The 25,685-nt window shown below is 33.0% G+C and overlaps 1 protein-coding gene and 1 long non-coding RNA gene across 3 annotated transcripts in view; both read left to right on the top strand.

Moving 5' to 3' along the window:
• The window catches only part of LOC143065090 (integrin alpha-PS1-like), a 61,737-nt gene that overhangs the window by 9,954 nt on the left and 26,098 nt on the right, over positions 1-25,685 (top strand). For both annotated transcript variants that reach the window (XM_076238435.1, XM_076238436.1), the window contains exons 2-7: positions 6,764-6,891; positions 13,463-13,548; positions 16,509-16,673; positions 17,625-17,670; positions 20,980-21,102; positions 21,575-21,791. In XM_076238435.1, the coding sequence (XP_076094550.1) occupies positions 6,764-6,891; positions 13,463-13,548; positions 16,509-16,673; positions 17,625-17,670; positions 20,980-21,102; positions 21,575-21,791 (765 nt within the window). The remainder of the gene's footprint in view (positions 1-6,763; positions 6,892-13,462; positions 13,549-16,508; positions 16,674-17,624; positions 17,671-20,979; positions 21,103-21,574; positions 21,792-25,685) is intronic.
• Positions 22,290-23,674, top strand: LOC143065093 (uncharacterized). The gene is made up of 3 exons (XR_012975399.1): positions 22,290-22,402; positions 22,859-22,962; positions 23,592-23,674. It is a non-coding gene; the product is annotated as an uncharacterized LOC143065093 (long non-coding RNA).

Genomic DNA, 25,685 nt, shown 5'->3' with positions numbered 1-25,685 from the left:
ATGTCCACACTTTTAAGGTTAATATGAAGGTTATAGATGTCCACACTTTTAAGGTTAATATAATTTTTAGCAGGGTTGGCAAAAACCCGGGTTTTATGAGTATTGCCCAGCCCAGTGGGAAATACTGGGAAAATCCAGGTTTTACTGGGTTTTAGTGGGTAATACTGGGCAATACTGGGTAAAATAAAATATTTGTCTGAATGTTAAAGAGGATTCAGTGATAAACACAAATGCAATACATTTAATAAGATATTTATACCCTGTTTTGTTTGTTTAGCATTTGTCTAGGTTTGCAAACTGTAAATAGAAAGCTAATAAATCATTTTTTTTTCAAATGAATATAGCTCCTATTTAGAATTAACAATTACATGTATTAAAGAAACATCACATTTAAATAATGTATATGTACTGTCAATGACTGTCACTAATTAATTTATGTAATTATTCAGATTAGAACACAGATTTGTTTATGTAACAATAATCAGTCCTTTCAATTTTATAAGTGTTAATGGCATGACCCTGTAGGGTGTTTATTTAGCAATATGAATGTATAACAATTAAAATTGACAATTCACTTAAACACTGCAATAAAATGCATTTTTCAAAGTTTGGATGATTGAAACAATACTTGGTAACTAGTATCTCAATTGTTTGTAAAACAATTGAAAGGTCTTTCCTGTAAAAGTGATGTTTTCGTATTGTACTTTGTACGACCTTTCGTTTGATATACGACAAGCATATTTTCTGAAAGTTTTCGCTTTTTACACTTAATGACCTCATCCGCCTACATTTTTGAGATCGGAATATATGGAACAGAGTAGATGAGCTTTCATTTGATATGCGACACCATGTTCTTGAAAGTTTGATTTATGCACTTAATAACCCTATCCAACTTATTTGTGGAGGTCGGGAATTTGATATTTCAAATGTACACATCATGACCTTTCATTTGATATACAACAACCCTACCTTAAAAGAACATTTATTTTTTGCACTCAATGACCCCATCCAACCCATTTTTGGGAGACGTCAATTTGAAAGAAATGTACGCTTTATGTTCTTTCATTTGATATGCGACAACCTTACCATCTGAGAAATTTGAATGTTTGCACTAAATGACCCCACCCGTCCCCCTGGGATGAAAAGGGGGTTTAAAATTTTCATTTTTAAGTAGAGTTTATTAAGACCTTCAATTTGATATATCAGATGACCCCATTTGACAAAGTGCAAATAATGATGCAATATCAACTATATAAATAGAAGTTATGAAACTTACAAAGTCAATGCAAAACTTGAAAATTTCAAATTGATTTTTTGGTGTTTTTTTCCATGGAATGTTTTTGGTATTTGGTCAAACAAATAACTATGTCAACCTCTTCAATTTCTAAAACGTTTTAAGGGGTAAGCTCTTGATGATTCAGAAATACATGCCTCCGCTCGCAAAACTTCAAACTGCATTATCTCTAAAACGACAATAGATATCTCAAATCTGTTAAATGATAAATGATCTACAGTTGAAGGACAACATTATAGAAAAAGAATTGGGACAATTTCAAAGTTCACCAAGGTCACAATTAATCATCAAATATATGATGCAATACCAAACTTAAGAACCGGAAGTCGTTGAGACATGGGACTATCACCATTCAACTTAGGACCACTTGACTTTTCAAATATCACAAGGTCAAGATCATAGTATAATGTGAAGGTCAAGGTGAAATTTCAGCATGACCTGACATTGACCTCAAATTGAAGGTCTTGAATTACTGATCATCTTTGCAGTTTATAGTAGGTTGATATCTGTTACCTTTAAAAAGATATACACACAATACTATACTTTTAGGAATCATCCCGTTGTAACTTTTGAACAGACGGTTGGACATTTTTGGGCTTATTATATAAAATGTAGAGCTCGTCGAGAGGAACATTTTATACGCTGTATGTATGCAGCAAAGTCTTATCGTTTTCCTAATATGTAAGCTTGAAATTGCAGCGTAATTTTATTTTGCACTCTGTGACCTTTGACCTTGGGTGCATATTAAAGGTCACATGAATTAAAGATTATTGGTGAAGGTCCCAAATCTCTACAACTTACGATTCTGGAAATACAATTTTTCTAAAATTGTACACAATTTTTCAAGGGGAATAACTCCTTATAAGGGTTAATAACAAAATGATTGTATATGTTCATTAACATTGCCATCTGTTCCTGTACATGTTGCCGTTTTCAAATCAATTCTATCTATAATACTTTTTGAGAAAAATGCAAAGGAAAGAAATTGCTTCAAGGGGATATAACTCTCATATGGGACGATGCAATCCTATTCAACCTCATATGGTAATACATCATCATGAGATCTACCTATTGTCCAAATAAGGTAATGATATCTTGAAAAACAACGAGAGGGGGCCATATTGAAAAAAACTAATAAATGGGAGATAACTTATAAAGGGGATGATGAAATCCTTAACAGGGTCATCTGTTCATACCTCATGATGAGGTTTATCGATGGTCCATGTTTGGTCTTGATAACTTCAAAAGAAACATAGGGAGGCCATGCCAAAAAAATGTTGGAAGAAAAAAAAGAAAAAAAAGAAAAAACATTAGAAAAACAATAAGGTCTTTCCTCACGTAGGGGAAAGACCTTAATTAAAAGGTCTTTAAATGTGCAAATCTTGTATTCTGCCTACATATAAAATTAAGAGAGAAGAGAATGAAATTGAATTTTCTAGAGATGACTGTCAATGGTAATCTGTATAAAAAGTATAAATTTAGCTGTTATACTATGAAACTATAACAAGTCTTTACTATTTTGTGTTAAAATAAGCTTAAAAAATCATATTGCCCAGTAATGCCCACTATTACCCATTTCTGGGAGTATTGTCCAGCCCGGGAATTCCCGGGTGGCTAATACTTTGCCAACCCTGATATAAAGGTTATAGATGTCCACACTTTTAAGGTTAATATGAAGGTTATAGATGTCCACACTTTTAAGGTTAATATAAAGGTTATAGATGTCCCCACTTTTAAGGTTAATATAAAGGTTATAGATGTCCACACTTTTAAGGTTAATATGAAGGTTTTAGATGTCCACACTTTTAAGGTTAATATGAAGGTTATAGATGTCCACACTTTTAAGGTTAATATGAAGATTATAGATGTCCACACTTTTAAGGTTGATATAAAGGTTATAGATGTCCACACTTTTAAGGTTGATATGAAGGTTATAGATGTCCACACTTTTAAGGTTAATATGAAGGTTATAGATGTCCACACTTTTAAGGTTAATATGAAGGTTATAGATGTCCACACTTTTAAGGTTAATATGAAGGTTATAGATGTCCACACTTTTAAGGTTAATATAAAGGTTATAGATGTCCACACTTTTAAGGTTAATATGAAGGTTATAGATGTCCACACTTTTAAGGTTAATATGAAGGTTATAGATGTCCACACTATTAAGGTTAATATGAAGGTTATAGATGTCCACACTTTTAAGGTTAATATGAAGGTTATAGATGTCCACACTTTTAAGGTTAATATAAAGGTTATAGATGTCCCCACTTTTAAGGTTAATATGAAGGTTATAGATGTCCCCACTTTTAAGGTTAATATGAAGGTTATAGATGTCCACACTTTTAAGGTTAATATGAAGGTTATAGATGTCCACACTTTTAAGGTTAATATGAAGGTTATAGATGTCCACACTTTTAAGGTTGATATGAAGGTTATAGATGTCCCCACTTTTAAGGTTGATATGAAGGTTATAGATGTCCACACTTTTAAGGTTGATATGAAGGTTATAGATGTCCACACTTTTAAGGTTAATATGAAGGTTATAGATGTCCACACTTTTAAGGTTAATATAAAGGTTATAGATGTCCACACTTTTAAGGTTAATATAAAGGTTATAGATGTCCACACTTTTAAGGTTAATATGAAGGTTATAGATGTCCACACTTTTAAGGTTAATATGAAGGTTATAGATGTCCACACTATTAAGGTTAATATGAAGGTTATAGATGTCCACACTTTTAAGGTTAATATGAAGGTTATAGATGTCCACACTTTTAAGGTTAATATGAAGGTTATAGATGTCCACACTTTTAAGGTTAATATGAAGGTTATAGATGTCCACACTTTTAAGGTTAATATGAAGGTTATAGATGTCCACACTTTTAAGGTTAATATGAAGGTTATAGATGTCCACACTTTTAAGGTTAATATGAAGGTTATAGATGTCCCAACTTTTAAGGTTAATATGAAGGTTATAGATGTCCACACTTTTAAGGTTAATATGAAGGTTATAGATGTCCACACTTTTAAGGTTAATATGAAGGTTATAGATGTCCACACTTTTAAGGTTAATATGAAGGTTATAGATGTCCACACTTTTAAGGTTAATATAAAGGTTATAGATGTGTTAATAATGAACATACAGTCATAATACCATAACTTAATCATATATCAGCTCACACCTATCATACCACAAATATTTGTGTGTTGTTGTAGATTATTAAAGTGCTTGATCATATAATGAAGATGTAGGAAGGTATAATAACAAACAAAAAATTGAGAAATCTCAGATCATATTTATTAGTTTCATCCCCTGCGTTTAATATATATTTTCCACTAAAGAAAAAGGAACTTTGCATAGCTAACTTGGGACTATTTACTGTGTACATTGTTGCCCTGTTAAACTTTTTTCTTCCCTTTTATGTCTCCCTAAAAATGGCCTAAAATAATAACTGTCTTAACATGTATTAATTACTGTTCAACAGTTGTAGACAAGATTTACTACCAAATATAAATTTGAAATTTAAATTAACATGTACATACAGTATATACCTTTTAACAGTTGACCTCATCCTAAAATATTGCTAGTTCTACATGACTATATGTATATCTATTATTGAGGTATCTGTTGTTAGTCATAATGGTGTTAGAATTAGCCCTTGACAATAATTCAGGTTTGAATATATATTTATATGTTAATTTGATTTTACATCAGAAGGGGCAGATTTAAGGGAAAAGACATTGTTTGCACATGTATGTTACTGGTATATTAATTTTTCAGTTGACAAGATGATTTAAAAAAAATGTTCCATGTAAAAAAATTAGGTCACATTGACCTACGTATACAAGGCTACAATATGTTCAATAATAGCATATTTAGTTTTGAAGTATGGACAGTTTTTATGTTACTCATATATAAGTCAGAGATGCTACTTTCTTGCACATCTTGTATAGTAATGAATGTCAATGAAACATTTAAATGGTTGGCCATCATCTTTTGAATGTCTTCTTAACTCAGTTATTATCAGTTAAATTCTGTTGTTCTTGATTGTCTTCAAAATTTATTTAAAATACATTTAAATGCCATATATATATTCATTTGTAAAAATCTAAGTGATTGATTAGGACCCCAGTTTGTAACATATTTAAATCTTTAAAAAGTATTTCCAGAAGTTTCTAAAAAATCTTACTATCCCTAAAGCAAATGTAAAGAGAGGCGAAAGATACCAGAGAGACATTCAAACTCATAGTTTGAAAAAAAAAACTGACAACACCATGGCTATAATAATAGGAAAAAAAGACCAACTGACAAACACAACATAATATGCCATTCATCTGCCTTTAATTTTATTCTTACAATTTGATGAACAATCACATCACAAATACATCATGTACATTGCAGGTAATTAAGGGACCCATATATATTCATCCAATTGTTTGAATTATTTTTTTCATTTTTCACTTTCACAGAGACCTTATAAATGATAGTGTAAGGGTGAAGCTATTTACATGAGAAAGCTTGTTATTACATATAAATAATTGCATGGCATGAGTTGGAGATAAAATATGTTTTGATAAGAAATGTACAAGATAAAGATGATATTGAATGCATGTTTTTATACCCTTGAAACTAACATATGTTTGTTTTCTATGTAGACAATGTAGAAAATATATTTTGACAAGAATCTTTGACTGTTCAATTAGGGACAACATTCATGACAAAGGGCATTTCTTGTGTTATAAAAACAGGCAAATTAGATTATTTTCATCCTTGTAGTGTTCATGTCATCCATTGTTTACAGAAAAATTACTGTTACAGTAAAAGTTAATTATAATTAAGAAATAATTCATGGGGGCTTGAATATATCTTGATTTTACCACGGGTTGGCCCTTTATGACAAATATTTTACCCTGATTGATAGCAAGGGATTAAATTATGGCATTAAGCTCATTCATAAAAAAGCACAAGACTTGTGGATGTGTACTCAAAGCGTTTGAAGGAATCCATGTTAGAAATAGGAAATATATAATTAGTATAAATATTTATAAATACAAGCACAGGAACTTTTAAATTTTACAAAATTAAACACCTTCTTTCATTCAATCAGGAAATATAATTGGGTATTAAATGGTTGTGTGTTTCTTGATAAATGATTAGGATGTTTTGTGATTTTTAGCCTTTCCAAAAGAAAAGTAGGGTCACAACAGTTAAAAATCACTACTTTTCCATTCAGATTCACTAAATACATTTAGTTTCTTAATTTAGAAAAAGGCGTACATACATTGTAATTAAAAAAAAAAAGAACAAGTTGTCTCCCATTTATTTGATATGGTGCATTATATGAAAGGTTTATCAATTTCACTTATCATTGTCTCTTTCTTGTCGTTTTTTATGTGTGAAGCTTAGAAATAGACAACAATTCTGTCTGACCATCTCTATGATATTTGAATGTTTTATAATTGCAGGTTATTAGTTGGTTCACCAAAGTTATCAAGACCTGGTGATAGACACAATAAGACTGGAGGTTTATATAAATGTTCATTTAATTCTTGGTGTCCAGATAGTTGTGCCATACAGTTACAAGCAGAATCAGGTGAGATATAAATAGTATTGATAATTCCACTGTTCGTTGTCTTTATCTGGTAAAGTTTAGGGTTATTTCATCATGATCTTAAAGAAAGTGTGAAGATCGAAAGTGAAAAAAAAGCCTTGTGTTTTCTAATATGTATACAATGAAATGGATGGGTGGAGGTAAGTTTTAAAAATTGCATATTGAACATATACCATATATGTACTTGTTTATCCGGAACATTTACTGGTAAATACTGTTATTTAGGGAAGTCCATGGGCAACTGCTACAGACAGATCATGTAAAAATATATAATGTATTACTGTTTGTTCAATTTCACATGTAAATATATACTGCCTTATACAATGTTAAAGTCTGAAGAGAAAGGATTTGAAAAATTGTAAAATAATGAGATTGACAACCAAAATACCAGTTTAGCTATTTACAAATTAGAATTTGATAGCTTAATCAGTGTATATTGTGTTGTATTGATTACTCAGGCTAGTTTGCTTCATTTTTACATATTATATACCCAGTTGGACAACAAATATTCAGTGTGGTAGATTGATAAATAACTTGGATATTGATTAGAGTAAAGACTGATGAGAAATTCAATGATAAAGGATATGATCTTACTTGCATTTATATAAAAATTTAAATCGCTTTCAGTGTTCTCCCCAGATATTTCATTTAGCATCCTGGTAAACAGGGGGAATTAAAATACCATGTTGTTTCTAAAATTTACAGCATCACATCCATAACATAATCCAAAAGAAACCCACTTCAGATAGCATCACATTTAAGATTAAAGCATCACATTACTATGATGCTAAAAGGCCCTGGAGAGAACAGTGGCATTGTTTTTGTCGAGCCTGCAACTTTTGTTGCAGAAAGCTCGACATAGGGATAGTGATCCGGCGGCGGCGGCGTTAGCTAACTTCTTAAAAGGTTTATATTTTAGAAGGTGAAAGACCTGGATGCTTCATACTTTGTATATAGATGCCTCATGTTACGAAGTTTCCGTCAGTCACATGTCCAATGTCCTTGACCTCATTTTCGTGGTTCAGTGACCACTTGAATAAAAAGTTCAGAATTTTTGTAATGTTGAATTCTCTCTTATTATAAGTAATAGGATAACTATATTTGGTATGTGCGTACCTTGCAAGGTCCTCATGCTCGTCAGACAGTTTTCACTTGACCTCGACCTCATTTCATGGATCAGTGAACAAGGTTAAGTTTTGGTGGTCAAGTCCATATCTCAGATACTATAAGCAATAGGGCTAGTATATTTGGTGTATGGAAGGACTGGAAGGTGTACATGTCCAACTGGCAGGTGTCATCTGACCTTGACCTCATTTTCATGGTTCAGTGGTTATAGTTAAGTTTTTGTGTTTTGGTCTGTTTTTCTCATACTTTATGCAATAGGTCTACTATATTTGTTGTATGGAATGATTGTAAGGTGTGCATGTCTAGTGGGCAGATGTCATGTGACCTTGACCTCATTTTCATGGTTCAGTGGTCAAAGTTAAGTTTTTAAGTTTTGGTCTTTTTATCTAATATTATATGCCAAAGGTCAGCTATATTTGGTGTATGGAAATATATTATGATCTATATGTCAGTCCCGCAGGTTTATTTGACCATGACCTCAATTGCACGGTTCATTGCACAGTGTTAAGTTTTTGTGTTTTGGTCTATTTTTCTTAAACTATAAGTAATAGGTCAACTATATTTGTTGTATGGAAGCTTTGTTAGCTGTACATGTCTGTCTGGCATGGTTCATCTGACCTTGACCTCATTTTCATGGTTCATTGGTCTTTGTTTAGCTATCTTGGTTAATGTTAAGTTTATGTGACAGTTGTAATAAAGCTTTATACTTAGGACTTTCAACATAATATCAATGATTAGTAAAGAAGGCGAGACATTTCAGTGTGTGCACTCTTGTTTATTAAATGTTTAAAATTTTGATGGAAACTTGTTAGAATTTCTCAAACATGAAACTTTTAAAGTACATTTGTAATATGAAATATATAGGATAAGAACACACTGATATGCACAAACCAAAGAAAGCACTTAAATTATTGTCTGAAATTCTGAAGATATGAACACATTTACAGTAAATGTTTTTATGCAGTTAAGCTGCATTATGCGAGCACCCTAGATTTGTGTTCTACCCAATAAATCATGAGATACTTGCCATTGTTATTATCTAGCTTGCTACTATGTTATATATAACTAATTGAACACTTTTTTAATACTTTTTATTCTGGATTACAAAAAATATGACCAGAAAAACCTTAAATGATCGTCGATTTATCCAAAAGTTTTAAAGTTACACATAGGAAGTAGTGCTTATTAAGAATCCTTGTGTAGTTCATTATGACTTGTGCTTTTAGCTAAGATGTCAAAGAACAATTGTATGAAATATTTAATCGCCGAACATCTCTTAAGACAAGCAGTTTAGATTTCCCAAATGACAAAAGTCGTAGGAATATGGTTTGTCATCAATACGTAGTACAACTACGTCAGTAGTCAATTATATAATAAGTTCAATTGTTCATGCTGTTGGCGGCAATTTCAAATTAGAAAAAGAAATTTTCGTAGCTTTTCAATTTGGAGGCAGGTGTGCAAATTAGCGGTGGTCCGAGGTCCGCGACCTTCCACTTTTGCAAGCGGAATTTCGACTAGGATAGTTGGTTTCTAGCTACGCACGACGTAGTCACCTTACATTTGAAAGAAAATAAGAAATTACTTTGCAAACCTTTTCACCATCAAAGTCTCCAATTAAACGAGCTAAAAACCTATTTTTATCATTATTATTCATGACGGCGATGTTCATTTTGTTCAACCGCTAGCTTTATACAGAAAATCGCCGACAAATATTGTATAAATTCGAGTAAAATCGTATCTGATTGACAAGAACAGCATTGTAAACACATAACAATGGCGGCCGTGAAGACAAAATTTTACTAAATCGGTTCCGATTCCGGAAGCGGATAAGGGTAATTCCGGGTTTAACGATCATTTACAAAATAAATCCAAGCAGGTGAAAAAATACATCTATGCATGGTAAATGAATATAAACACTAGTATTGTAAACCAAAAGAAAGAAAAAGCAGAAAAATATTTTATTCAGAAACTCAAAATTACTTTTTGACAAATTTTAGTTTAAAAATCCAATACAACGTGACAGCTGGGAACAGTATATATATAACAATATACATGTTCATGGTCACAGTCTAAATTTTCTTTATAAATGATAAATGATGATAATGCATGTGAGATGCTTTTAAAGTGTAAACATATTACTGCAATTTCGAGGGGTTATTTGTTTTTTCTCAGGGCAATTTTGAAGGGTCAATTAAAGTAGCTGAAAGTTTCATTCTTTATTTTCACAAATAATGCAACTATATTATATATACCTTAATGTAAGTACATCATATGATATATAGGTGGCATTCTTTGGGACACTCTACCCCCTCCTGTTTGATAACTTGGAAACGGTCGAGCTCCCCAACCCTAAACCATATGAGGGGCAGATCCAGGATTTTAGGTTAAGAAGGGCGCAAACTTAGATTTTCGCCGAGCAGAGCGAGGCTAAAAAAAAGAGGTAAAATTATCGGAATATTCTTTATTAAGCTGAGAACAACCCATGCTTTGCAAATTTAAGCGGGGTGCAAGCCCGCAACCCTCCCCCGTCTGAATCCGCCCCTGCATATATTCAAGTATAGGACAATATAATAAATAAAAAATAAAATATAGGGGGAGTCCCTGGAGTTACCCCACCCCTCCTATTTGAGAACTTTGAAACGGTCGAGATCCACACCCCTTAACCATATATATTCATGTTTGTGACAATATGAAAAATCAAATGAAATCAAGGAAGAGTCGCTAGGGGTCACCCCACCCCTCCTGTTTTAGAATTTAAAAATGGTCGAGATCCCCATCCCTAAACCATATATATTCATGTATGGGACAATATAACAAATCAGATGAAAGATAGGGGAGTCCCTGAGGTCACTGTTCACCCTCCTGTTGAGAACTTGGAAATGGTCAAGATCCTTACCCCTAAACCATATATACTCATGTATGGGACAATATAACAAATCAAATGAAATATAAGGGAAGTCCTTGTGGTCATCCCAACCCTCCTGTTTGAGAACTTGGAAACGGTCGAGATCCTCACACCAAAACAATAAATATTCATGTATGGATCAATATAACTAATTAAATGAAATATAGGGGCAGTCCCTTGTGTCACCCTACCCTTCCTGTTTGAGAACTTGGAAACCAATGAGATCCCCATCCCTAAACCATATATATTCATGTATTGGACAATATAACAAATAAAATGAAATGATGGGGAAGTCCCTAGGATCACCCTACCCCCAGTGGCGGATCCAGAATTTTTCATAAGTGGGGCCCACTGACTGACCTAAGAAGGGCCCGCTCCAGTCACGCTTCAGTGATTCCCTATATAAGCAACCAAATTTTTTCCCAAGAAGGGGGTCCAGGCCCCCTGCCCCCTAAATCCTCTGCCTACCCCTACCTGTTTGAGAACTTGAAAACCGTTGAGATCCCCACCCCTAAATTATATATATTCATATGTATGGGTTAAAATAACAAATCATTTACATTTACTATGGGCAAGTCAGTCAGACCTCACCTTTGATCCCTGTTGTAGTGAACATTTGTCTGATTCGTGTCTCATAACTTTTGTACTATGGAACACAAACTCAGTTTTCTTTCCAGGGAAACCAGTCCATTCATACTATTACATGTTCATACTAAGTCAAATTGAACTTCTAGCAGTCAAATTAAACCAAGGTTAACTACCAAGTAGAATAAAATGCAATCATTGGGAACTTGTACCACTGCAGACTCACCATAAAAAATATACATTGATATATGCATTGCTTTTGAAACCTTGATAACATATAAACTATTTGCCTTAATAAATAAATCATTAGATAAACATGAATGTACTATATATGAATGTTTAATGTTGAGGCAACATTGCCACAGTTTTCATAATTACGGTTGCCTTGGTTTTTGGTTAACTGCCTTCAGCGCTTACAGCGCTTTGATTTTAGATATCTTAAAAAATCTATTCACTAAAAAAAAGTACTAAAGCCCTGTTGTCACTATCAAAAGTTCCCCAATACAATGTTGGCAAATTAGTCTGTTGTTGCTGTCAAAGTTTTTTCTATGGATATGTCAAGGAAAAAAGGGGGAACTTTACTAAAAGTATACGGTACAGTGGTTCCAAATAACTTCTCATAGTGGGACTACATTGCTCTTTTACATATCGCTGTATGATCAATTTAAGGATGCAAATTAAATGTTGTTCATGTTTTTATGTGGAAGATGAATTTAAGGATGTACTTAGGTGAGGTTAGGTAAAAATTAAGAAATTAAGAAATTAAAATTGATATTATAAGCTGGAAGAGCATCAATTAAGGATAAAGATAAGCTAAAAATATTGATAGGTCATGGACCTCCTTTTCAAGATATTTGAGATTTAAAATATGGCGGGAAAAGGCTGACTCGGACTTTTACCTTATATTTGCATTGGTATTATTTGGGTCTCAAAACAAAAGAAAGAAAATCAAGAATCTTCTAAAATTTTGATAAATGACCTTTCATGAGATATTAAGTCTTATATGAAAAAATAAATGGGTGTTATTGGGCAAAATATTTTACATTGTATTGTATGGAAAAACACCAAGGAATCTGAACATTTGACACAAATTCCAAAACCTCACCTAAGTACATCCTTAAAACTTATTTAACAATGAACCAATTTAATCAGTCAATTGTCTGCTTTTTTTGTCCATAACAGTGATTAGTTTTACTGAAAGTCATCTTTCTTATCAGGTTTTTTTTGCCTTTTTTACACAATACAAAATGCTATAAATTTGGTTATTAAAACAAGATTTTATCATTCATAAACCAAACTCTGATTGGCTAATTCCTTTCAACAGATGCTTTTGTGAATACATTTTGATGTACACTCACTGACAGGGATACAACAACAGAAAATTTCACCTACCAATGAACTAAAAATGTTTCGTAGTGGATCATTGCAAAAAGGTGCAAATTCAAGCATGGATTTTTTTCTTCACATACTTGATTCGCATAAGGATTTTTTTCAATAAAAAAAAATCATCAGGTTTAAAGTATTAATGCATTGTGAAAACGAATATTTCATCAATGTAATTCAAGTCAGATATTCTCATAAATATTCTTTTCATATTGGATACAAATTTTTTTAAGTCTGATGCAGACATTTTGTTGTCAAAGCATTTCAACTGAGGTACTACACAGGCGTCAAAAGGTGTCATTATGGAGTAAAGGGGGTGGCGTCAAAAAGCGTCATTATGGAGGAAAGGGTTAAGAAATGTAATTTTGGTCAAATACAAAGTATTGTTGGATGCAAAACCTCTTGGATAAGCACAGTAAGTAAACAACTCAGATCATCTGCAAGCATGTGGCGATTAATACAATATGTAAAACATTATCTCATGTGTATAAAACCATATACCCGCAGAATTTGACATACATTTGAACAAGTAATAGTAGTGTTTTTATATTGCAGATGACATAGATAGTATTACTGGAACCAGAACAGACCAATGGTTTGGGTCGGTTGTGAGGAGTAGTGGTAAAGGTGGATATGTTGTGGTAAGTGTTATTTATAGTCAGTGGTGTAGGGTGGTAGTGAGGTGTACAAAGAGCTTACATGTGATATGCTTATCCTGTATATTGTAGATCATTAGTTGGAGGTAAATAAAAGGTAAAGATACATTTTGTAGATATATATATATGGTTTCATCATGTTTATTTATTATAGATATCGATACAAGTCGGAGCAAGGATTAATATATTTTTTTTGTATATATGTTGATGTATTTTATATGAGTCAGTGGTAAGATGTTTGGCATACTATGTAGTAATTGGATTATGGTAAAGGAGTTGTTGTAGTAGATGCTTTTTACTGTTTAGTTAAGTAGTATAAGATGGTAGTAAGTAGTAGTATGTGTTTAAATATGGTGGATCAGTGGTATAAATTGTTGGATAGAATTGTTCTAGGAAGTGTTTTTGAATACATTTGTTTTTTAATATATTTGATCAATGGTTTTGGGTGTTGCTTAAACCTGTGGTTAAAAGTAGAAGTAGATTTAACATATGGTCAGATTGTTGTAATTTAAAAAAAATTGTAGATCAGTGGTTTTAGTTGGTGTATAATCAGCAGCAATACCTGTATTAACACATTAGTATCATTGAATACATTGTTTAGCATTATTTTTTAAGAATCACATTACTTTCATACCATGTTAATCATGTTAATAATTCTCTTGCATCAACTGATGAGATACTGATGGTAATTAGTATTTTTATAGTAATTGGAAAAGTTAAACATAAAGACAAATATAAATAGATAGGGACCACATGCAATTAGATCCTCTATGTCTGTTTGAGTTCACATTGTAGAAAAAAAGTACGCTGATCATTGTTTTTATACGACCGCAAATTTTGAAAAAATTTTCGTCGTATATTGCTATCACGTTGGCGTCGGCGTCGTCGTCGTCGTCGTCTGGTGTCCGAATACTTTTAGTTTTCGCACTCTAACTTTAGTAAAAGTGAATGGAAATCTATGAAATTTTAACACAAGGTTTATGACCACAAAAGGAAGGTTGGTATTGATTTTGGGAGTTTTGGTCCCAACATTTTAGGAATTAGGGGCCAAAAAGGGCCCAAATAAGCATTTTCTTGGTTTTCGCACTATAACTTTAGTTTAAGTTAATAGAAATCTATGAAATTTTGACACAAGGTTTATGACCACAAAAGAACGGTTGGGATTGATTTTGGGAGTTTTGGTCTCAACAGTTTAGGAATTAGGGGCCAAAAAAGGGCCCAAATAAGCATTATTCTTGGTTTTCGCACAATAACATTAGTTTAAGTAAATAGAAATCAATGAAATTTAAACACAATGTTAATGACTACAAAAGGAAGGTTGGTATTGATTTTGGGAGTTTAGGTCCCAACAGTTTAGGAATTAGGGGCCAAAAAGGGACCCAAATAAGCATTTTTCTTGGTTTTCGCACCATAACGTTAGTATAAGTTAATAGAAATCTATGAAATTTAAACACAAGGTTTATGACCATAAAAGAAAGGTTGGGTTTGATTTTGGGAGTTTTGGTCCCAACATAATAAGGGGCCCAAAGGGTCCAAAATTAAACTTTTGTTTGATTTCATCAAAATTGAATAATTGGGGTTCTTTGATATGCTGAATCTAACTGTCATGACTGTGTATGTAGATTCTTAACTTTTGGTCCCGTTTTCAAATTGGTCTACATTAAGGTCCAAAGGGTCCAGAATTAAACTTAGTTTGATTTTGACAAAAAATGAATCAGTTAGGTTCTTTGATATGCTGAATCTAAAAATGTACTTAGATTCTTGATTATTGGCCCAGTTTTCAAGTTGGTCCAAATCGGGGTCCAAAATTAAACTTTGTTTGATTTCATCAAAAATTGAATAAATGGGGTTCTTTGATATACCAAATCTAACTATGTATGTAGATTCTTCATTTTTGGTCCTGTTTTCAAATTGGTCTACACTAAAGTCCAAATGGTCCAAAATTAAACTTAGTCTGATTTTAACAAAAATTGAAATCTTGAAGTTCTTTGATATGCTGAATCCAAAAATGTACTTAGATTTTTTATTATGGGCCCAGTTTTCAAGTTGGTCCAAATCAGGATCTAAAATTATTATATTAAGTATTGTGCAATAGCAAGTCTTTTCAATTGCACAGTATTGCGCAATGGCAAGAAATATCTAATTGCACAATATTGTGAAATATCAAATTTTTTTTTAATTAGAGTTATCTTTCTTTGTCCAGAATAGTAAGCAAGAAATATCTAATTGCAAAATATTGTGCAATAGCAAGATTTTTTTTTAATTGGAGTTATCTTTCTTTGTCCAGAATCAACTTAAATCTTTGTTATATACAATATACAATGTATATTCACTTTTTACTACCAACTGATAAATTAAAATAATCTTTACCATTCAGTGATAACAAGCAGTTTTTTTACATCTTAATATTTTATGATGTATTTAAATGAGTAGTTATTGTTGCAAACTCCATTAGAAATTTTAATTGAGATTAGTTTTGGAATAAGGGAAAGGGGGATGTGATTAAAAAAATTGGGTTCAATTTTTCTCATTTGAAATTTCATAAATAAAAAAGAAAATTTTTTCAAACATTTTTTTGAGAGGATTAATATTCAACAGCATAGTGAATTGCTCTAAGAGAAACAAAAATTTTAAGTTCATTAGAACACATTCATTCTGTGTCAGAAACCTATGCTGTGTCAACTATTTAATCACAATCCAAATTTAGAGCTGAATCCAGCTTGAATGTTGTGTTACTTGCCCTAACCGTTCAGGGTTCAACCTCTGCGGTCGTATAAAGCTACGCCCTGCGGAGCATCTGGTTACTTGTACAAGAATGATTGCCTGCTTTAAGGGAATTATTATGTTTTCCTTCAATTCCTATGCTGTATAAGATCAGTTTGAAGTTTAAGGTTAATGTGAATAAACTATGTCTTTAATACGCATAACTCTTATATCTTTTATAGGTCTGTGCCCATAGGTATACTATCAACTATAGTGGTGTGGGAAAATGTATAGCCTTGCGGGAAAGTTTAACATTTCACAAAATGGTAACACCATGTGCAGATGACACAGACCAACACAAGGGAACAGCATATTGTCAGGCAGGAACATCAGCTGATATCAACATGGTAGGTACTTTATGTTCTTGTATAAAACCAGTTTTGAGAAAAGACTCTTGGAATTTAAATGTGTATGGTCAACCCTGTATCTAGGCTTTTTAATTCCCATATCCCCGCTGTAGTGGAGGGGGCATTAAGTTTTACCCTTGTTCGTATGTATGTCTGTCCGTACGTCCAAAAGTTTGTTTCCCTTCTCTTACTCCAGTTTGCCTGACCATATGTTATGAATTTTGGTGGCATCATTTAAACTGTTGTAGAGTTATGCCTGTTACAAATGAAAAAATGCTGAATTTTGCGTTTCCTTTCTCTTACTTAGTTTGCCTCAAAATACAGATCATTCATGAATTTTGGAGGCATCACTTTAACTGTTCTAGAGTTATTTTTATATGCCCCTTTACAAATGAAAAAAAATGTGAATTTTTTTAGTATGTTCTAATACTTTCATTGACTTTAGTTTGCCTCATCCAAATGCTATGAAACTTCACAATGCTAATTACCACAAACTGCAGATCAAGTTTGAATTTTTAGGGTTGTCAATACATCTTCTAGAGTTATGCCCCTGTACAAATGGAAAAAATGCTGAATTTTTTGTTTTTGTTTGCCTTAAACCAAATTTTATGAAACTTATACACAACACTTACTACCACAAAACTCAGATCAAGTACAAATTTGGATAGGGTCTCTTTTACTGTTCTTCTGTTATGTCCCTTTATATGCAAGCTGGGGCATCATCTGTGCCCCATGGACACATTCCCCATTTTTGTTTTCTTCTGTATTTGATTTTCATTTTAGATTAGAATTATTCAAAGAGGATATTTTTGTAACTTCATCTTAATTGTGAAATTTGAACAATTTACTATTTTCCTTTATGCAGTTTCTGGAAAATGATTAAAACATCCATCATGATGACATGTACTTGTAACTTTGTTCTTTGTGAGATTTTCTAACCTTTTTTTCAAGGATGGTACAGTAGTCCTTGGAGGTCCAGGAGCAGGAGATTGGACAGGTTAGAACCTTTGTTTTCACATTATTATTATACCCCACGCAACGAAGTTGCGGAGGGTATAATGTTTTTGACCCGTCCGTCCGTCCGTCCGTCAGTCCTGTTTCTTGTCATCGCAACTCCTCTCAAACCACACAACAGAATTTCACGAAACCTTTTCAGATAATAAGGACATACTATGTAGTTGTGCATATCGACGGGAAATTGCGATTCAATTTTTTTTCTAGGAGTTACGCCCCTTTGAACTTATTTACTTTAATGTACTACTGCAACAGTTTGTCATCGCAACTCCTCTCAAACCACACAACAGAATTTCACCAAACCTTTTCAGATAATAAGGACATACTATGTAGTTGTGCATATCGACGGGACATTTTGATTCAATTTTTTTTCTAGGAGTTACGCCCCTTTGAACTTATTTACTTTAATGTACTACTGCAACAGTTTGTCATCGCAACTCCTCTCAAACCACACAACAGAATTTCACCAAACCTTTTCAGATAATAAGGACATACTATGCAGTTGTGCATATCGACGGGAAATTGCGATTCAATTTTTTTTCTAGGAGTTACGCCCCTTTGAACTTATTATACGACCGCAAATTTTGAAAAAATTTTCGTCGTATATTGCTATCACGTTGGCGTCTGCGTCGTCGTCGTCGTCGTCGTCGTCGTCCGGCGTCCGAATACTTTTAGTTTTCGCACTCTAACTTTAGTAAAAGTGAATGGAAATCTATGAAATTTTAACACAAGGTTTATGACCACAAAAGGAAGGTTGGTATTGATTTTGGGAGTTTTGGTCCCAACATTTTAGGAATTAGGGGCCAAAAAGGGCCCAAATAAGCATTTTCTTGGTTTTCGCACTATAACTTTAGTTTAAGTTAATAGAAATCTATGAAATTTTGACACAAGGTTTATGACCACAAAAGAATAGTTGGGATTGATTTTGGGAGTTTTGGTCTCAACAGTTTAGGAATTAGGGGCCAAAAAAGGGCCCAAATAAGCATTATTCTTGGTTTTCGCACAATAACATTAGTTTAAGTAAATAGAAATCAATGAAATTTAAACACAATGTTAATGACTACAAAAGGAAGGTTGGTATTGATTTTGGGAGTTTAGGTCCCAACAGTTTAGGAATTAGGGGCCAAAAAGGGACCCAAATAAGCATTTTTCTTGGTTTTCGCACCATAACGTTAGTATAAGTAAATAGAAATCTATGAAATTTAAACACAAGGTTTATGACCATAAAAGAAAGGTTGGGTTTGATTTTGGGAGTTTTGGTCCCAACATAATAAGGGGCCCAAAGGGTCCAAAATTAAACTTTTGTTTGATTTCATCAAAATTGAATAATTGGGGTTCTTTGATATGCTGAATCTAACTGTCATGACTGTGTATGTAGATTCTTAACTTTTAGTCCCGTTTTCAAATTGGTCTACATTAAGGTCCAAAGGGTCCAAAATTAAACTTAGTTTGATTTTGACAAAAAATGAATCAGTTAGGTTCTTTGATATGCTGAATCTAAAAATATACTTAGATTCTTGATTATTGGCCCAGTTTTCAAGTTGGTCCAAATCGGGGTCCAAAATTAAACTTTGTTTGATTTCATCAAAAATTGAATAAATGGGGTTCTTTGATATACCAAATCTAACTGTGTATGTAGATTCTTCATTTTTGGTCCTGTTTTCAAATTGGTCTACACTAAAGTCCAAAGGGTCCAAAATTAAACTTAGTCTGATTTTAACAAAAATTGAAATCTTGAAGTTCTTTGATATGCTGAATTCAAAAATGTACTTAGATTTTTTTATTATGGGCCCAGTTTTCAAGTTGGTCCAAATCAGGATCTAAAATTATTATATTAAGTATTGTGCAATAGCAAGTCTTTTCAATTGCACAGTATTGCGCAATGGCAAGAAATATCTAATTGCACAATATTGTGAAATAGCAAAATTTTTTTTAATTAGAGTTATCTTTCTTTGTCCAGAATAGTAAGCAAGAAATATCTAATTGCAAAATATTGTGCAATAGCAATATTTTTTTTTAATTGGAGTTATCTTTCTTTGTCCAGAATCAACTTAAATCTTTGTTATATACAATATACAATGTATATTCACTTTTTACTACCAACTGATAAATTAAAAAAATCTTTACCATTCAGTGATAACAAGCAGTTTTTTTACATCTTAATATTTTATGATGTATTTAAATGAGTAGTTATTGTTACAAACTCCATTAGAAATTTTAATTGAGATTAGTTTTGGAATAAGGGAAAGGGGGATGTGATTAAAAAAATTGGGTTCAATTTTTCTCATTTGAAATTTCATAAATAAAAAAGAAAATTTCTTCAAACATTTTTTTGAGAGGATTAATATTCAACAGCATAGTGAATTGCTCTAAGAGAAACAAAAATTTTAAGTTCATTAGAACACATTCATTCTGTGTCAGAAACCTATGCTGTGTCAACTATTTAATCACAATCCAAATTTAGAGCTGAATCCAGCTTGAATGTTGTGTCCATACTTGCCCCAACCGTTCAGGGTTCAACCTCTGCGGTCGTATAAAGCTACGCCCTGCGGAGCATCTGGTTTACTTTAATGTACTACTGCAACAGTTAGTCATCGCAACTCCTCTCAAACCACACAACAGAATTTCATGAAACTTTGTAGATAAAAAGGACATACTATGTAGATGTGCATATCAACAGGAAATTACGGTTCAATTTTTTTTCTAGGAGTTATGCCCCTTTGAACTTATTTGCTTCAATGTACTTCTGCAACAGTTTGTCATCTCAACTCCTCTCACAACACACAACAGAATTTCATGAAATTTTGTAGATAATAAGGACATACTATGTATATTGACAATAAATTATTATTCAATATTTTTTCTTATAAAACTTTTTTTTTCTTATACTTATTTAATTTCTCCAATGACAATGTGGGGACGTGGGGTATGTGAGCGTGCTCACTAAGGTTCTGTAATTCATAATCTTTTAACCCAAGTATAAAATTTAATAAAAATGATCAGAATTTTCCTACCATCAAAGATCTAGGTAGCTGCCTTAAAGGCGTATTCACCCTTTGTTTAGCATATTCACGCTTTGTTTAGCATATTCACACTTTGTTTTTGTTTTAATTTTTTAGCATAATTTAAACGAATCATCAAATTCAGGAAATAAAACTTGTAAGACTTGAGATTTGACTGCAATTAATAAGATTCTTTTAGTTTATACAGTAGAGTTGTAGTAAATTCAATGGACAAATTGCTTGATAGCTGCCTGTTTATAAAGTGGTCATAAATTGCATTTATTTTGTAGGTGGTGTGTTTACATTACTTGTGAAGAGACAACTTGGAGTTTCCCTTATTTATTACAACTCTCCATGGAGACAAAAGGAGCCAGGCAGAAAGCCAGCACCAGTAGAATTAAGTTCATATATGGGTAATGATTTGTTTAAGGGTTAAAGTCACTGAATTTATTAATCAATAGAAATCAAGAACAATCTATACTGTTACAATCCTTTAACCAGCAGACATCTGTTCTGGTTCTTACACAAATAACACAATGTGGTGTAGTGGTAAGCGCATTGGACTACTATCATAAATGTTCCTGGTTTGATCCCTTTTCTGGGGAGAAAATTTCAGGGACTGAATTTTCAGCTTTCCTTTGACACTATTTGCAAGTATGGTCTTAAGAATGATAATAATCCATCAGTAGGGGACAATAAGTTGCTGACCTGTGAATTAAGAGAGAGCCATATCTCTTGTATGTTAAATACTCCCTTGTGTAGATTTCGTAAAAGAGCAGGCTAATGTTGCTACAAGGCAGCACTCACAACCTCAAATCTAATGTCATTTTTACTCAAATAACACAAAATACATGATGTCATCAAAAGATGTTTTATTTTTTACAGGTTACTCTGTGACATCAGGCCACTATCACTCGACTAACCCAAATGACATGATGTATGTGGGTGGAGCTCCCCATGCAAATGGAGTGGGTCGGGTAGTATTGTTTTACCAAGAGACAGGAGGTTATTTGAAGTATAGAGACAATCAGATTATTGAGGGTGAAGAGCAGTTTTCTCTGTTTGGGTTTGAATTAGCTACTGTTGATTTAAATAATGATGGGTAAGAAAGCTTAAATATTATACACTTGTTTTGGTTTGCTTCTAATATGTATAACTCAGGGTTCTCACTAGGAATTTTTCATGGTGAGTCCTGGGACTCATCACTTTTAGAAATGGTGAGTCCCAAAAGATTTTGATGAGTCCAGGATGCATGTATTTTTTTTGTGTCATAATATAATGAAATATGACGAAATACAACTGAAACGATGCGTGTTGGGTTGGTAGTTCTTATTAAATTAATAAAGATTATGCCCTCTTAATAGTTATTGCTCAAAATATATACATGTAACAGACTTCTAACTGGGTCTTTGTCTAGTCTGTCTACAGAATCAATCTAAACAAATTGCAACAGAAAAGATTTTTTATATATCATATGAGATTATCATAGCACATTACCGTTAAAAAAGTCTAACAAAATCGTACGGTCGGAAATCGGTGAAAATTGAAAATAAAAATATCGGTGTTGTGCCTGCCGATTCATGTCAGAAATGGTCCGCCATATTGACAAAGGGAGAAGACTCTTACATATGTGAATTTATAGAAACCAACTGAGAAGCGGATATCACTGAAAGAATCGCTTACATAAATTTATATTATTATAAAAGTATGCTGGTAAGTGTTTTTTTAACATACACTTATGTTTTACGTGTATTTACATATTCAAAAATGCGTCAAGAAATGAATTAGACATACGAAAGTTCTTGACGCAGGTCAAACGACAAAGATCACTATATTTTTGTTATTTCAAAGAAAATAAATAAAATCAACTACCTTTACATAAAATCAATTAAATTTAAACTAATAAAGTCCTAAATATAGCAATAAAAATAATTTAAAGGGACGTAGTAAGACTCGTCCCTAACGAAAACAAAAAAGTATGGAACGCCAAATTAACAAAAATGGACAGTAAAAATTGCAATTTTGTCGATTTTGAACTAATTACTATAGCCAAAGCATTTATTCTTATCTTCTATTGCATTTTCTTCAAGTAAATAATTTTAAATAATTGTTTCCTTCCTTTTTTAATGAATTATTGTCGAAAATAACTATTTTGTAATTTTATTTCAGCTTTCACTTGACGAAACCTATGTCCGATTTAGCATCATGATTTTATTGGAGCTAACCACAGTCACTGTGCTAATTGTTAAGCACACGGATAATTTCTAAATCAGGTACTATATTATATTTTTCTGCATTGCCTATTTTATTGAAAATATTTTATCACAGTCGAGTCAAAAATATTTGATTGTGTATCTTGTTCTATCAAAAGTCAATTGAAACCAAATTCAAAATGAATGGTCAACTAAACAAATGTACGGAATAGGTTACAATAAACCACAATCGAAAATTTCCAAGAATGGGAATTTTAACATAGTATACTTTTTTTAATGCTTTACAATAAAATTGTACTTAAGTTCAAGATGCTCGTTTCTGTGTGTACTTCGTATAGTTGGTCTTGTTTGTCTTAATGTCCTTTTCGTTTTCTCGGACGCAATTTAAGCCTATTGATTCAACTTTTCTTGTCACCCTTTTTGGCACTTTTCAAATGATTCATTATCTTCAGTAGTGCTAGAATCCATAAGATGTTGAGAAATGGACAAATGAATTACAGTGTATAGACACACTAAAAAAGAAACATCACACGGACAAGAAAACATTATTCATTAAGAGTCGATGTTGTTTATTCTTGTTGTTCTGAATAATATTTTAATGTGTTTTGATATGTTATATGACATATACTATAACATGTATAATGATTAAATATGTAACAACAAATGATTTGTGTACTATTTTTTTTCAGCTACATCTATACTATGGAGAAATGTATTGTGTGCCTAAAAGATGACCACCCAACAACACTGATCAAATTGCGACAAAAAGGTTGTTTTGGAATCAACAAAGCTAGCCAGGAAAGAGGAGACTGTTTGTCCGCATTAGAGGGTAATTTTGTCCATCAACTCTGCAGGAAAACATATACCAATCCAAATGACATAAAGAAATACAAAAAGGAAAAACTTGTTCTGAGAGAAATTCATACAAATACTCCAAAATTACGATCAAAGTCCCATTTTGATTTTAAACATCATTGTTTATTCTGTGGAAATGAAGCAACAGACTCCAAGAAAAAAGACAAAAATGTATTTCAGGTTCGAACTGATGATTTTGAGAGTCGCATAAAAGATGCTTGTGATCTTCGGAATGATGATTGGGCAGCCGAGGTTCGCGGGAGACTGGAGAGCGTAAGCGACCTCCATGCAGCGGATGCTGTTTATCACCAGGCATGTAGTGTAAACTTCCGCACGTGCAAAAACACTCCTGTATTCCGTTCTCCCATATCACCAGACGCAAAGCCTGAAAACAAAAGAGGAAGGCCAGCTTTGCAAGAAGACGGCTTCTACAAAACAGTCGACTTCCTTAAACATCATGACGACGAACAGATTTCCATATCAGATCTTGTTGAAAAAATGGACGAGATGTGTGATGGGAATGCTTATAGTCAGATGTATTTAAAGAAAAGATTGAAGCAACATTTTGGAGACGAAATCATTATTACAGACATACCAGGTAGAAAAAGTGTTGTAACTTTACGTGAAACCGTAACTTGTATTCTTCAGGACTATTACCAGAGACCAAGCAATTTAAATCCAGATGACGAAAAGAGAGCTTTGATCAGAGCAGCTGCCAAACTGATAAAAAGCGACATCCGATCTGTAGATACCACAAAGTCTATCTATCCAACTCCAGCCAACATCGCATCAGTTGATAATAATCTATCATACTTACCCGAAAGCCTGCTGTTATTTCTTTCTAACATATTTTCTGAGATAGACCCATCGGTGAAAATAGCTTCCATAGGACAAGCAGTAATGCAAGCCTCACGACCTCGAGCACTTATAACACCGCTTCAACTCGGTCTAGGAGTACAGGTGCATCACAACTTCGCTTCACGATTTCTTGTGTCCACATTGAACAGCTTAGGATTTTGTTCCTCATACTATGAAGTCCAGAAGTTTGAATCAAGTGCTGCAGCTGTACAAGGAGTTGATCTTCCAGGCGATATAAGCAACAGCTTTGTACAATTTGTAGCAGATAATGTTGACCACAACACAAGAACGATAGATGGCCTCAACACTTTTCATGGCATGGGCATAATAGCTGGAATTACGCCTGGTACGAAGAGAACACAACCCATTCCTAGAATAGCTTTTTCTACTGATGAAATAAAGGCATTAGCAAAGATAGAGATCAAATATTACAAACCTCAATCAGATCGTATGGCTGAATTAAGTTATGCTGAGTTGAAAAACCTAAACACACTGGATAAGACTTTCCGTCTTGACCTGCTGTATCCAATACCAATGTGGTCTGGCTTCATGCAGATGGTTCAGACGGGAGACTACCCAGGAAAATCATCAGTTTCATTCCTACCTATGATAGATTTGAATGCTTCGGACATGACATGTATTTATTCTACATTGAACTTCGTCGCCAACCAAGCAAAGCGTTATGACATAACAGCGATCTTGACTTTTGATCAACCTCTGTATTGGAAAGCCTTATCAATTGTTGAAAACGAAAATCCAGGAAGCACCTTGAAGTCTATGGTTTTACGATTAGGACCATTCCACACAGAGATGAGCTTCCTTGGCTCAATAGGGAATCTTATGAGTAATACTGGTTTGAAAGAGATGTTAGAACTCATATACGCTCCGAATGCCGTCACGCATATCCTTAGCGGAAAAGCTGTAGCTAGAGCGTTTAGAGGTCACATGTTGGTGGATACAGCACTTTATTGTTTGTTGATTGCAGATATATTTAATATTGACGTATCTAAACTTTTGGAAGAACCCAATTCAACCCTTGAAACAACTGAAATGAAGGAAATTGATGAATT

This window comes from Mytilus galloprovincialis, chromosome 2, assembly GCF_965363235.1.
Source record: "Mytilus galloprovincialis chromosome 2, xbMytGall1.hap1.1, whole genome shotgun sequence".
Taxonomy (NCBI): domain Eukaryota; kingdom Metazoa; phylum Mollusca; class Bivalvia; order Mytilida; family Mytilidae; genus Mytilus; species Mytilus galloprovincialis.
Note: the sequence above shows the minus strand (reverse complement) of the source record. Positions and strands in the feature narration are given on the sequence as shown.